This window comes from Tenrec ecaudatus, chromosome 14 (assembly GCF_050624435.1).
Source record: "Tenrec ecaudatus isolate mTenEca1 chromosome 14, mTenEca1.hap1, whole genome shotgun sequence".
Classification (NCBI taxonomy): Eukaryota; Metazoa; Chordata; class Mammalia; order Afrosoricida; family Tenrecidae; genus Tenrec; species Tenrec ecaudatus.
Genome location: NC_134543.1, coordinates 60,412,616 through 60,426,647, shown reverse-complemented (window position 1 = coordinate 60,426,647; position 14,032 = coordinate 60,412,616). Strand labels below are relative to the sequence as shown.

At 37.1% G+C, this 14,032-nt stretch overlaps 1 protein-coding gene across 2 annotated transcripts in view; it reads right to left on the bottom strand.

The window, feature by feature from the left end:
• The window catches only part of MIS18BP1 (MIS18 binding protein 1), a 58,880-nt gene that overhangs the window by 18,949 nt on the left and 25,899 nt on the right, over positions 1-14,032 (bottom strand). Inside the window, exons 5-9 of one of the 2 annotated variants that reach the window (XM_075532107.1) lie at positions 11,984-12,114; positions 8,917-9,004; positions 7,792-7,949; positions 3,198-3,349; positions 1,093-1,189 (exon numbers count right to left, since the gene is read on the bottom strand). In XM_075532107.1, the coding sequence (XP_075388222.1) occupies positions 1,093-1,189; positions 3,198-3,349; positions 7,792-7,949; positions 8,917-9,004; positions 11,984-12,114 (626 nt within the window). The remainder of the gene's footprint in view (positions 1-1,092; positions 1,190-3,197; positions 3,350-7,791; positions 7,950-8,916; positions 9,005-11,983; positions 12,115-14,032) is intronic. The other variant, XM_075532108.1, reaches the window with a different exon arrangement.

Genomic DNA, 14,032 nt, shown 5'->3' with positions numbered 1-14,032 from the left:
GACAGTTTCTAGAAGATTTTTCATTGGCGTCAACTATCTTCTATTATTAGGATAGTGTTTTCTTCCAAATTCTCATCTAAGTGTAATTCAAACGTTCAATTGAGAATTTGAAAAATTAAAATTTCTATTAAGAATACTTTTTACCAATTTAAATAAATAATTTGAATAAAGACTCACCATATTTAAGATCATTTAGACCATGTCCTATGAATTTGGTAGTATTATTTCCCTTTCAACTTTTTACCTCCACCCCCTTTCAATTTCTTACAACATTTATAAATCTTACTCTCTTTTACATCTTTTCACTTAAAAAATGATTCTCAACTGAAAGACTAATTTAACGTAAACATTTAACTTGCTTATTAATGTTTAAAGAAAAAGGCTCTTTAAATTTTGGAATGCACGGTTTTTATTAATCTCTCTAAAAGTCACTCTGAAAATCTACAATTACCCCAAAACTGAGTGATGGTATAAATATAATAAAATGACTAACAGTCTTGAAACATTCCTAATAAAGTGTATTTGACAAGATGCATGATTTTGTGATTTAAATAAAATTATTTAAGCTCAAGGAGCCAAACCTCTAAAGAAATCTGATGTTTAGGGTAATGAATTACCTTGCAAATTATCTTTTGTTAAGAACAAACAAAAACATTTATGGCTATAAAAATAATTTAAGCATTTTAGAAACCAAAAGATATAATTTATAAACAATTTTTTAATTGGGGCTGTTATAACGCTTTTCACAACCCATACATATACCCATTGTGTCAAACACGTCTGTACATTGGTTGTCATTATCTTTCTACTTGAGCCTCTGGAATCAGCTCCCCCCCCCCCATGCCCCCTTGATAATTTATAAATTATTCATTTTTTTTCATGTCTTAAACTGACTGCTGTCTCATTTCACCCACTCTTCTGCTGTCCGTCCCTTGGAATAGGGGCTATACATCGATCACTGTGATCGGTTTCCCTTTAGTCCTCCCCAAGCCTTACCCTCCTACTGTCGCGGCTCCCCTTATTTTATTATATTAAAATATTTCAAATATTACCTTTCTAATTATTATTATTAAAGGACTAGAGAAAATTTACCTTTCTTCTGACTTTTAATTATCCTTTCATTTGTCCTTTCACAATTCTCGAGTTTCTTTGAAGACACGTTTTTATAGTTTTCTTTTCCTAATAATTCCTTCAAAACAAAGATACAAATTTCTATTTATTTATAGTCCTGACACATTCTTTTTTTATAGATACCCTTTTATTGGGGGCCCTTATAGCTCTTATCACAACCCATACATCCATTGTGTCAAGCACATTTGTACATGTTGCCATCATTTTCTAAACATTTCTTTCTTCTTGAGCCCTTGGTGTCAGCTATTCTTTTCCCACCCCGTCCTCCCAACCTCAGGGCCCCTTGATAATTTATAAATCATTACTTTCATATCTTACACTGTCTCCCTTCATCCACATTTCTGCTGTTCGTCTCTCTGTGAGTGTGTGTGTATAAGTCAATCATTGTAACCAGTTCCCCTTCTCTCCCCACACCTTCCACCTACCCTCAGTGTATGGCTACTGAGGGGTTTATCTATCCTGGCTTCTGTGTTGAAAGTTCTTTATCTGTACCAGTGCGCATGCTCCAGTCTAGCCGAGTTTGTATGGTAGAACTGGGGTCATGAGAGTGGGGGAAGGAAACATTAAAGAACTAGAGGAATTCTGTATGTTTCATCGGTGCTATACTGCACTCTGGCTGGCTCATCCCTTCCTTGTGACCCTTCTGTGAGGGTATGCCCAATTGTCTACAGATGGGTTTTGGGTCTCCACTCTGACCCACCTCGTTCGCATTGATAAGATTATTTGTTTTGGGCCTTCTGATACCTCATCCCATCAACACCTGGTGATCATACAGGCTGGTGTACTTACTTCCTTCATGTGGATTTTGTTGCTTCCCTGCTAGATAGCTTCTTGTGTAACTTCATGCCTGTAAGACCCCAGAAGCTATATCTTTTACTAGCCAGGAACCCTAAGCTTTTTTCACCACATTTGCTTCTACATCCATTTTGACTTCAGTAGTCGTGTCAGAAAGGTGAATATCACAGAATGCCAGGCTATTAGGACACAGTGTTCTTGCAGTGAGGGAGGAGTTGAGTAGAGGTCCAATGTCCATCTGCTACCTTGATACTTAACATATAGATATGTGTACAGACCTATATGCCTATCATTATATATTAATATATTTACATACATACATGTCTATATTTATACCTCTAAAAATGTCTTTTGTCTGCTAGGTCTTTCCTCTATTTCCTTTAACTTTCATCCTGTCCTGCTATCATGCTTGACCTTCATTTAGTTCTCAGTAATTCCTCTCAGCTATATTGTACTTGATATCAAACCTCACCAAGCATTCTTTACCCACTTCATCATCGATTTTAGATTTCTTGTTCTGTTGTCCCTGGGTTTGTTGGCTCCCCTCCTTCCCCCCATCTCACTGGCACTGTTGGCTCAGGATGATTTATTTTGCCTATCTTAAATAGATAGACAGGGGAAAAAAAGGGGGGGGGGACTAAAAATAGTTCCAGGTCTGTCTGTTGACACTTATATATGTTTTCTAATCGAGTCGACAAGGTGCCACGCCTTGTCCTCCGAGTCTGAAGTCTATTTTTGGGATTCCTCTGGGAATTTATTGCGTTTCTCCCTTTGCTGCTCTGGTTTGGGGAGGTCAGACCAGGCACAATTCCCGGACTGTCTCCAGTGCTATCCCCTGCAGCACTGGGGGTTATTGAGGGGATGCAGTGTCTCATGATGGAGCTGGCCCTACAGGGCTGACACATTCTGTAAAGAGCCATTCAAAAACTTATTTACCACAGTCTGCTTAAGCACCAAGTAGGAACTAACTGCTTCTCATATGTCTCTTCTACTGTTTTAACTCTGTGGGTTCTTTTTTTTAGTACAGTATATTCATATGTGTGTTTATATATAAATTTATAAAATATATACACACGTATATGTTAGAACTTTTGCTGTTGCTACATTTTCCCAAAGAGACTAGGAAAATAAATATCAACCCAAAATATACCTGTAATCTCAAAGCTAATAAAAAGCTAATACTGAACAAACAGAACTCACATCTTCTTATTTAACCATAAACTCGTTCAGCATTATCACACATACATATTTAATATACAATAAACACATACCTGATTGGATAAACCACGCCGCCCTCGATTTTGAATAGTATTATTTATTTGGTCATCTGAGGGGTTTAATGGTGGTTTCTTTGGGCAATTATGTTGGAAATCATTTGATGCTGTCGTTCCTGGAAGCATACAGCGCCTATTATTCTTTAATTCTATGAGTACAAAGATAGAGAGTCCCATAAATTATTGCAAACAAGGTAAACAGCCTTTCGACATTAAAATTTTGCTTTGAAACAAGTGGTCTCATCCAATGTCACAAATGTTTTTTTATGATTTTCATAAAAATAATTTTACTTGGTCAGAATCATTCTGCATAAGATCATGTTTTGTACTAATGACATGCCTGAGGGGGTTTAAAATGCATGTGAAAAAAATTCCAAAGAACCTTTGCAAACCCCTTGTATACAAGAGACATCTACGGTGATATCATCCTGATACATAGAAGCCTTGTATTTCAATTTTAATATAAATTATTTTGCTTAAATTAAAATTGTGTACAGAAACGAAATTATGTAATATGCGTATTTAACAAATGGTCGAGGTAAATTCTAGATAAGTTAAAAAGTATTCAAAATGTTAGATTTCTAGAAGCTGTACTTGAAGAGTACAATATTACATTATAACGGAGCATTTATCATTGATTCTGTTAGTTAAAATAAATAAGATACTTTAGGAGCAATATTATGATATATAGGTTACAGCACTAATATGGAAACTAAAATTTATAAATAATTGAGACACACAATCACTTCAAATTATTAAGAACTGGCACTTCATCGAATCCTAGTAGTTTAAAGTTAGACATAGTTTTATGTTATTTTGTAGTTCATTTTGTCTTGGAGTAAGCAATCACTGGTAATAACAACAACAACAATTACTCCCTTGTATTGTCAAGGTTCCTTAAGCTACTTAATGTCTAACAATTTGACAATCAAAAATCTAATGAATCAAACTAGAAAAATGAAACTACAATAAAATACAGTAATACCTGTTATAAACTTAACTCGAGGAATTATTTTATCTTATCCATCTCACCCATCTAACAATTGGCACAGATGCCAGCACCTATCATAAAGGTGCTATACGTTTCTTGAATGTGGACATAGTTGGTTTGTATTTACCTTAATTTTTAAACTCCACTTGCTACTTGTTTTCTCAAACATTTTACCAGTATTATTCACATTTAAGCTTAAATTCCCCAAAGTACTGTTCTAAGTGGAAATAAAGAGGAAAACAAATAAATCTAAGACTGAAGATTAACTAATGATTGAAAATGAAATGTACATTTTAAAGAATATGTTATTTGGAAGTAAAAAAGGAGAGAGCAGATGCTGCAGTGCCTGAATGGTCTAGCATCGACAACAACAATATGTCAAATTTAAATAGTATGACTTTGGATGAAGTGATGAAGGATTAAGGCACTCGAGCAAAAATAGTAAAAAGTTAATTTTCACAGCTCTGGGTAAGAAGTCATCTACATATTTAATTTATCCCTTCTCTGCAAAACAAACCACAAGCAAAGTATTTGGGAGGGATGAAGATGGAAAGTGGTGGGTGGGGAGAAGGGGGCGGATATTATGGGAGGATACAGAAGTAGATTTATATCCAACATAGTGCTTTGTTTTTGACAAAATTAAAGCTAAATTTTGAAGTTCTACAAAGACCAAGGTAAAGGTGAAATGAATAAAATGTATACAACATATTCTAGTAGCTTTTACTCATCTGTGGCATGCAGTAGGGCTGTTAAGTGTTCCGACCTGCGGCATGGGAAGGAGACTAAACGGTGACAGTCGCACAGTTGGCACAGAAAACAGATCTGCCTGCTCTCTTTATAGCAACAGTCACTCAAAAGGTACATGTTATTTGTCAAAGAACCATCATCAATAGAAACTGCACTTGACTTTTAGTATAAATGAAATTTGAAACAAAAATATAAGAATCTTTCATAAAGGTAAGCTAGAGCTAGCATTAAAACATCAAAAAGAACACTTAGCATACTTGAAATTGTAAGAGCTCAAGGAAAAATTCAAGCCATATTCAAAGATTCTATGGACAAACTATTGAATAATGCAAGAAGCATCAAAAGGCGGTGAGAAGAACACACTGTCACTGTACCTAAAAGAACCAGTCAGCATCCCACCATTTCGGGAGGCAGCACATGAGCAAGAACCAATGGTGCTGAAGAAGTTCTAACTTCACTAAAAGCACTGGCCGAAACCAAGGCCCAGGAATTGACAGAAGACAACGGAAATGTTTCAACCAGCCAATTAAGCACTAGACGCCCTCATCTATGCCATTACATTTAAAAGAAAGTTTCTCTGCTGACTGAGTGGAAGAGATCCATATTTTTACAATATAATTTATATCAAATGCAAGTAAAATTGTGTCAACAATCATCCAGCAATGGTTGCAGCAATAAACTGAAAGGAAACTGCTAGAGGTTCAGGCCAGATTCAGAAGAAAACAAGGAACACGGGACTGTGAGTGCTGATGTTGGAGAGATCCTAGTTGAAAGCAGACACCAGAAAGAGGTTTCCTTGCATTTTACTGACTGTGCTAAGGCAGTCATTGTGGGCATAACCTTGAGAAGAGGAATCCAAAAGCTGAACATGGATCAAGTGGCAGTTGTGTGAATAGAACAAGGGCTACTACATGGTTTAAAATCAATAAAGGTGTGTGCCCTCTCATCATCTTATTCAATCTACATGCTGAGAAAAGCATCAGAGAAGGTGAAGTATCTGAAGAAGAATGTAGCATCAACCTGCGATATGCATATGACACAACTTTGCTTGCTCGAAGTGAGGAGGAATTGAAGCACTTGCTGATGACGATCAAGAGTTGTAGGCTTCAGTGTGGCAGATTACAACTCAATGTAAAGGCCAACCTCCTCACAAATAGGGCAGTATGCAACATCATGACGAAGGGGGATAGAATGAAGTTGTCAAGGATTTAATCTTGCTTGGATCCACAACCAAGGCTCATGGAAACAGCACTCAGGAGACCAAAGGACGCACTGCATTAGATAAATCTGCTGCACAAGACCTGTAAAGTGTTGAAAATCATGAGGACAAAGGCGTGCCTGACCCAAGGTATTTTCCACTGCCTAATATGCATGTGCAAGTTGGGCACTGAATAAAGAAAACCAAAGAAAAATTAATGTATTTGAATTATGATACTGGTGAAGAACATTGAAAGTACCATGGGGCTGCTAAAAGAACAAACTGATCTGTCTTGGCAGAAGTACAGTCAGGGTACTCCTTAAAGCAGTGGTTCCTCAACCATCTTAATGTCACGACCCTTTAATACAGTTCCTCATGTTTTCGTGAGCCCATATGTGGGCGTATCTGCATGTGGGTGGACCCACCTGGAGATGGATAGAGGAGCGGTGTCTCAGTTCCAAAGACCATCAGAAATATGGTCTTAGGCGACCCCTGTGAAAGGGTCGTTAGATCCCCAATGGGGTCATGACGCACAGGTTGAGAGCTGCTGCCTTAGAGGCAAGTATGTCACCATTCTTGTCTTAAGGAATTTTGACATGTTGTCAGGAGAGAGCAGTCCTTGCTTGGTAAAACAGAGGGGTGGTGAGAAAGAGGCCGGCCCTCGATGGGATGGACTGACACAGAGGGTAAAACAAGGGGCTGCTGGAACAATTGTGAGGGTGGTGCAGAACCGAGCAGTGTTTTTTATCTGTCGCACACACGGTCACTATGAGTCAGAATTAACTCAATGGCTCCTAACTCCAATAAAAATAAAGGTTTGGACTAGGTGATAGTCTAAATACCGTGGGCCTATTAATCAGAAAAAACAACAATATTTCACTGATGTTTTTGGATTAATTAAAACACGATATTTACTAATGTCAGTTGGATAGTGAGTGACCAGTTGCAGTTTTTCCTTTATGGTTAATAAAAAAGGAATCTTAACTCAGTATGAATCAAAGAAGAGATTATTTTTATTTACACATTACGAAGAGTAAACAAGTAGAGTAGTGCACATATAAAAACTACTACAAGGGGGTACCCAAAAAAAACCCAGATGTGATGTGAGGGGGATAGTGCATTTGGAGTTCATTCCACCAGGTCAAACTGTTAATCAAGTTTTCTATTTATAGGTTCTGAAAACAGTTTGTAAGAGTGTGTAGCCAAAAAGGCCTGATTTGTGGCAGAAGGGGGGCCGTGGGGGGAGCTGGTTTTGTCACCACAACAATGAACATGCTCACGCAGCCAGCTTAGTGTGCCAATCTTTGGCAAAAAACAACATAATTCTCTTGTCCCATGCATCTTACTCACCTGGCCTCATTCCTTGCGAATTCTTTTTGTTTCTGCAAATAAAGAGGGACATGAAAGGACGACAAAGAAGAGGTGAAGAAAGAAACGAAGGATGTGCTGTCAGTCATGCAAGCAGATGAGTTTGAAAAATGTTTCCAAGAATGGAATCGCTGATTTGACAAATGTATTAAATGCAATGGTGAGTACCTTGAAGGTGATAAGGTTGTTTTATAAAATAATTTAAATACATAGTTTTGGAAAAAAAATTCAGGGATGTTTTTTTTGGGTACCCCCGTGTATACCCACAGAATAATGGACAAACATACCAAAAGTATCAGAATCAAGGTTATAAGTGGTACTGGCTTTCTGGAGGACATCTGTTTGAGTTTTTCGCGCATTCCTTTTCACGGATTTGAGATTATCATGGACCGATCTTCCAATTTTCTGTTTTTTTCTGGTTGTTTTCTTTTGATTTTCACAAGCCCTAAAACCAATAACACAATTCACACTCTAACAGTAATTCTCATAAACAAATTAAACTACTAAAGCCACAAATAACTAATAAAGCCTGCTGGGATAACGCTTCCCCCCAACCTAGCAATAATTATATTATTTAATTAGTCATGTTATTTAATTCTTTATAGCTACTAGCACACCCCATTAAGAGACTCAAGTATAACATCTTAATTGAAACAACTCAAACAGACCCTTCTTAAGTGTTTCCTATTCTGTGCTCTTATAATTCCTACTTAAACTGATATTATGTTTAGGGGTCAGAAAACTATGGAATAAATAAGGTTTTATTGGCACCCAGTCATATTCATGTATTTATTTAATGTTCATGATTGCTATTCCAACACAAAGAACTGAAGCATTTCAATAAAGGTAGTGTAATATTTAGAGAGGCCCACAAAAATATTTACTATCTCTAGCCTAGTAGACAAAAAAAGTTGCCAGCATCTATGTATAAGTTATTACATTGTAGCATGTTTACTTTATATATTTTCTGTATGCCCCATAAAATCCTTAGGGCCAGATTGAATCCATTCTGTATTTCTCCAGTTCCAACCAGTGTCTGCCAAGGAGCCGACTCAACAACTACTGACAAGGAATTAACGACTACATGCTCAGGAACATTAGAGTAGCAGTGAACAGCTACATGTCACTGCTCCCTAACGTATGCTAAAGGTCTATTTTTTTTAAGGTTGATTCCGTAAGATCAATTTTCTAGTAAGATATTGTCTATTGAGAGTATTTTCAGGTAAAAGTGAGCTTCAAAATGAGCATTTTAATGCCAAAATTGAAACCAATTTATATTTGTTGTACAAGATTTCTTCATCTCAACATTTTGAAGCCCCCTTGCATACATTCCTTTGAAAAAGTTCACTAAACTGTATACGCATTGTGTTTTAAAAATGTACATTATATAATAAAATTACAAGACACTTTACCTTATTTGTTCTAGAAAATTATCAATGTGCTCTTTCCAATTTCTAGGAAATCCATACATAAACTTCCTTATGAGATTCTTAGGATAACCTATATAACAATGAACAACAAAAAATGTGAAGATATTATATACCTTCTAAAGAAGTATCACTAATTCATTAAGTTACATATGAATTCATTAAATCACACATGTACTTATTAATTCCTGTGTGTCAAGAACTGTCATAAATACTAAGGATTCCACAATTAACAAAAGACAAAAAAAATTCTGCATACATGTAACCTTACTTTTAGTGTAAAACAAGATAAACCAATCTGTGTTACGGGGGAAAATTTTGTAAAGTAAGAGGATAAGGGCACAATATGGTAATGTGGGAGAAATGAGCCTAGGATTGGAAATGAGTTCAGAATGGTGAGTGAGGATTTTTCACTGAAGTGTCACTTGGGTTCAACACGGAAGAATTTGGGGGAAGGAGTGGGGTTAAAATATTGGAAGCAGATGGAACAGCAAGCAATGGGACACAATAGTTCAAATGCATCAATGCTTCTGATGTCTTGCTTATTCATTGTCCAACTTTCACATACACGAGACTGAAAACACTCTGGCTCAGTTCAGGTGCACCTTAGTCTTTAAAATGGCATCTTTCAATTTTAACAGTTTAGAGAGGTCTCTCACATCAGACTTGCTCAATTCAATGCATCATTTAATCCTGACTACTTATTCCATGGGTGTTGACAGTTAATGCAAGTACAAGGAAATCCTTGACAACTTAATTCTTCCTTCGTTTTCCTGGTGTCACTTACTGGTCCAGTTGTGAGGATATTTTCTTTGTGGAAGTATAATCTACATTGAAGTCTTATATTTTCATCAGTAAGTGCGTCAAGTCCTCTGCGTTTTTTGGCAAGCAAGGCTGTGTCAACAGGTTTTTAACAAGTACTCCTCAAAACCTGCTGTTGCTTTCGTCTCACACAGTCCAGCTTGTTAATTACTCGGCTCATGAACAGACTGAATGCATATGGTGAAAAGGATACAGTCCTGATGTATAACTTCCCTGACTTCAAACCACTGCTGCTATTCACACAAACTAACTCCGGGGCTTCATGAGCTCAATGGGAATATTCTAAAATTCTCATTCTTCACAATGTTGCCTATAAAATGTTAACATCCATATAGTGAATACCTTTGCACAGCAATAAAACCAAGGTAAAAATCTTTTTTATTTTTGTATTTTCTGCTTTCAGGCGAAATCCATGAGACATCAGCAATGCTATCCCCAGTGATAAGTCTGGCTTGAATTTCTGGCAGTTCCCTATGGATGTATTGCTACCATTACTCATAAATAAAGAGTATTTCACAAGATAATTTTTGTGATCACAAATCACTTAAACTAGCAAATACAACAAAAAGCTGCTGTCAGGTCAATTTGGGCCCCTGATTGGATAACGTAGAAGAGCCCTGTTATCAACAAGGCTGCAATCTTTATGGAAGCAGCTGCCAATCTGTTTCTCCTAGAGCAGCTGGTCGATTTGCAGAACGGCTGACCTTTGGGCTATCACCCAAGTGTTTAACCCCTGTACCACCAGCATTTATAAATAATCCTCGTAGTAATGATTTAAATCAGAAACAAATCATCATAGCTTATATAATGTGGTCAGCGCTATTTCATTGTTATTTTTGGTTGATTCATCATTTTAAAATACCCAATGAAAAAGTTAAAAACAACCAAAAAACTCCAAACTAGAAACTAGCCTAATAGCTTTACTTATTAAACACATTATCAGTTAATGATAGTACACAGGAGAGAGGGAGGGGGAGGCAGAGGAAAGGAAGAGGGGAGGGATGTCAACCAACCCAGGGACAAGGGAACAACAAGTGATCTAAAATCGATGGCGAGTAGGGTATAGGATGCCTGATGGGGCTGGATCAAGGGCAATGTAGCCAAGAGGAATTACTGAACCCTGAATGAAGACCGAACATGATAGTGGGACAAGAGGAAAGTAAAAGGAAATAGAGAAAAGAACTAGTTGGCAAAGGACATTTATAGAGGTCTAAATACAGGCATGTACATATGGAAATATGTTCATATATGACAACGGGGAAACTGATCTATGTACATATATTTATATGTTAAGTATTTATGTATTAGATGGACATTGGGTCTCTACTCAAGTCCTCCCTCAAGGCAAGAACACTTTGTTCTAATAATCTGGTCTTCTGTGATGCTCACTTTCCTAACAGGATCGCTGAAGACAAAATGGGTGCATAAACTAATGTGGTGAAGAAAGCTGATGGTGCCCAGCTATCAAAAGATATAGCATCTGGGGTCTTAAAGGCTTGAAGATAAATAAGCGGCCATCTATCTGAGAAGCAACAAAGTCCACATGGCAGAAGCACACCAGCCCGTGTGATCATGAGGTGCCGATGGGATCAGGTATCAGGCATCAAAGACCCAGAACAAAAAAGCAGATCAATGTGAATGAGGTGGAGTGCAGAGTAGAGACCCAAAGCCCATCTATAGACAGTTCGACAGCCCCTTATAGAAGGGTCACAAGGAAGAGAAGAGCCAGTCAGGGTGCAGGGTAGCAACGATGAAACATATAACTTTCCTCTAGTTCTTTAATGCCCCTCCCCACTATCATGATCCCAAATCCAGCTTGACCAGAGCATGTACACTGATACAAATAAGAGCTGGAAACACAGGGAATCCAGGGTAAACCCCTCAGGACGAATAATGAAAGTAGTGATATCAGGAGGGTTAGGTGGGTGGCAGGAGAAAGGGGAAACCGATCATAATTATCAACATATAACCCCCTCCCAGGTGGACAGACAACAAAAAAGTGGGTAAAGGGAGATAGCAGTCAATGTAAGACATGAAAAGAGTTTAAAAAAATAATAAATTATGAAGGGTTCATGAGTTAGGGAGGAAAATGACCTGATAGCAAGGGCTCAAGTAGAAAGAAAATGTTTTGAAAATGATGATGACAAACATTTGTACATAATGGATGTATGTATGGATTGTGATAAGAACTGCACGAAGCCCCCGATAAAATGATTAAAAAACAAATTACCTGCTGCTTTCATGGAAATCTGGTCTATCATTCCATTTAATATATAAATATTGCCTGACAAAGTCTTGAGTGTGTTGTACTCAATTCGTTCAATAATTATATTACTGTGCCAATATATGTCAGTGAAATCTCTAGGAGAAAAAAATAACTTAGTTACGGCCAAACCATTCACATTTTACCAGCAGTTACAATGTTATTTTTTTTAAAGTTTTATTGGCACTTTATTCACATCATACATTTCAATAATTCAATCATATAAAGAAGAGTTGTACAAGTATCACACCAATTAATTCTAGAGCATTTTCTTCTTCATTGTACTCATTGTTATTTATGTAACTTTTTTTAAATAAACAAAAATATACACAACAAAATATTCTCCAATTTAACGTCTACAAGTACCACTGATTATACTTAGTTTTGCACAACCATTATTGATATCCTATTCCAAATTATTCCATCACCATTAACATAAACTCATTGCCTCCTAAGTAAAAACTCTTCCTCCACCTATGGTAAACATTGATCAAGTTTGGTTTCCTTTAAAAAAAAAGTTTTCTAGATATAATATTCACATATCTTAGTTAAATCTCTTTTACAATGAGTTGTATATACATAATCACAATCAGTTCTCAAGTTTCCTCCCCTCTCCCACATTCACTGTTTGCTTCCCAAATCCCCTCCCCCCAATAAACTATTGTATATCAGTTATTGTTCCTACACATCCATTCATTTTGTGAGTCTCAAACTGGTAAACTCAATAGAAACAATAGAAAACCAAAACCAAACCAAATAGCAAAAATACCATGATTCGATCCACCATAATCAAGTTTACAATGATCTCTGAGAATAAAACTTCTGAGCCTCTCCTGTGGCTCAAGGGGATCTACCCAAGGCTTAATCTGACTCGTTAGTATGCAGATGAATTTTGGGTTCCCACTATCTTCCATAGCCTCCTACAACTGGCTGTTCACAATTTAAGCTCTGATACTTTTCCCTTCAGCATATTTCAATTTTGTTATTGTCATCTTTGGATCACACAGGCTGGTGTGCTTCTTTGATATTGACTTAGTTCCAGGTGGACTTATATGATGCCTCACTTAGGCATCACTTATTTGATGGTTGCTTGCTTGAACACAAGGCTTTAAGACCCCAGACACTATTCCAATTGATAGCTGGGCGCCATCTGTTTTCTTCACCATACTTTGCTGTAGTATATCTTCAGTGATCTCTTCATGAAGGTGAGCATGAAGCAGGGCTATGTGATAAAAACGAACTGTTCTTGGATTGGGGCTACAAGTCAGTGGGAGCCCAGAATCCATCTGACAATGTATTTTATTTATACCCACAACCACTGAACTAATTCTATGCCGCAGTGACCCTATATAGGGCTTTCAAGCCTATAAATCTTCATGAGAGCAGATAGCCTCATCCTTTTCTCATAAGTGGTTGATGGGTTTGAACTGTTGACCTTGTGATTAGTAGCCCAACACTTACCCTTCATGCAGTGGTTCTCAACCTTCCTAATGCCGCGACCCTTTAATACAGTTCTTCATGTTGTAGTGACCCCCCCACCATAAAATTATTTTCGTTATTACTTCATCACTGTCATTTTGCTACTGTTATGAGTCGAGCGACCCCTGTGAAAGGGTCATCTGACCCCCAAAGGGGTCGTGACCACAGGTTGAGAACCACTGCATTATTGTCACCAAGGCTCATTTATGTAAGTATGAAACTTTGTATGTTTTACTCTAATTAAACTAAAAATACAATTTCAGAATATCTGAGGGCCAAAGATTTCAACAAACTCAAACTGTTGGCTAATGTCACACAGTATTTCTAAGAAATTATATTGTCACCAAACCATGTGACTGCTATAAAAGATATCATTAGCATATTAACAGGCTTCCTCAAAATTTGTGATGCCGCAATTTTGGCCTACCTAATATTCAACTATAAAATAATTATTTCCCTCTTTTCTTAGGGGTTTTACTGCTAAGATTTTATGCAACTATGTCATGTGAATTCATCTAACCACATATTCTTTTATCC